The sequence below is a fragment of the Phalaenopsis equestris genome, unplaced genomic scaffold (genome assembly GCF_001263595.1).
Source record: "Phalaenopsis equestris unplaced genomic scaffold, ASM126359v1 Scaffold001265, whole genome shotgun sequence".
In the NCBI taxonomy this organism is placed as follows: Eukaryota; Viridiplantae; Streptophyta; class Magnoliopsida; order Asparagales; family Orchidaceae; genus Phalaenopsis; species Phalaenopsis equestris.
The window spans coordinates 96,271-97,451 of NW_018165704.1; the positions used below are offsets into that span (position 1 = coordinate 96,271).

Consider the following 1,181-nt stretch of genomic DNA (forward strand, 5'->3'; position numbering starts at 1 on the left):
GATCTTATATATTTTAATAGAAAAAAGCTTTATTAGAATTTATTCATCAAAAAATTATTTTTAAATGCGTGTAATATATAAATAATTATTTCTATATTAATCTCAAGACATGAAAAAAAAATTAGAAATTATTTTCTTTTATTTTGTAGTTGATATATTTATTTGTTTTGGCATACAATATTGTATTTTATTTAACAATATACAACAAAATAGACTAACAAGCGTGCACAAGGTACACCTTCCTCTACATACACAGCAAGCTCCTACAATCTCCGCCAAAGTGGCCTAAACCACTGCGACTCAAATGAAGAATGAAAATGAAGAATGAAACGAAACCATAAACCAGCAACAGCACCACTAAGGCTGCCATCCCCCACGAGGAACTCCCCGCTCTTTGTATCCCCTCCTGCTCCGCCCTCATCCGTGCCGGCAATACCATTCTCCCATCAACAACTAAACACTTCGCCAAAAATACAAGCATCAAAGGCACAAGTAACAGAAGCAGTCGCAGCCCTACCTCCGCACGCTCCACCCTCTCCCTATAACCCTTTCTTGACAAAGGAAGCGAAAGAAAAAGCAGCACGATGGCGAAGATGGTGAGGAGAGGCGCTGGCGGGAGGGAAAGCGAGTTGAGAGTCTGGGCTCGCCATCCCTGCTTCCATTGCGGGCCTCTTCTTTCACGTAAGAGCCAAGGCATGTTTGATTTGTAAGTGTAGGAGGTTTTGCTTGAGAGGAAGGTGTTACAGCGGCGGAGGGGTTAAGAAATGGTGGAATGGGAAGGCATTTGATGCTTTCGGGATTGTTTAAGGGGCGGAAGTGGACAGGATGCGGTGAAGCGGAAAGAAGGAATTGGATTCTTTTGTTATAGGGGGGCGAATCAGTGCTACATGATGGATGGAGAAGTGCTTAATTTGATGTGATTAGAATCGAGGGGGTGCAGTAAGGGAATAATCCCAGCCGATTATTTATCACAGCTCTACAGTGCTTAGTGATATGGTCCATCGGCGACCAAATTATATGCTTTTGATTGATCGTTAGGACACTTGTCAACATATAAGTGTCGGAAAAACATATTGTCTTCATATATATTTAAAATCATTATTAAAAGATAATGGCCTTAATGTTCCTCTAGTTTTTTTGCCCTTCTAATTATAATTGATTGCTAGGGTAATAATTGAAAT

At 40.3% G+C, this 1,181-nt stretch overlaps 1 protein-coding gene across 1 annotated transcript; it reads right to left on the reverse strand.

Annotated features, from left to right (window-relative positions):
* Positions 1-252: 252 nt before the first annotated feature.
* LOC110033711 lies at positions 253-779 on the reverse strand (the record flags this gene model as incomplete). The annotated part of the gene is made up of 1 exon (XM_020737768.1): positions 253-779. A coding segment is annotated over exon 1 (445 nt), but the record flags the coding sequence as incomplete, so codon positions are not given.
* Positions 780-1,181: the final 402 nt, after the last annotated feature.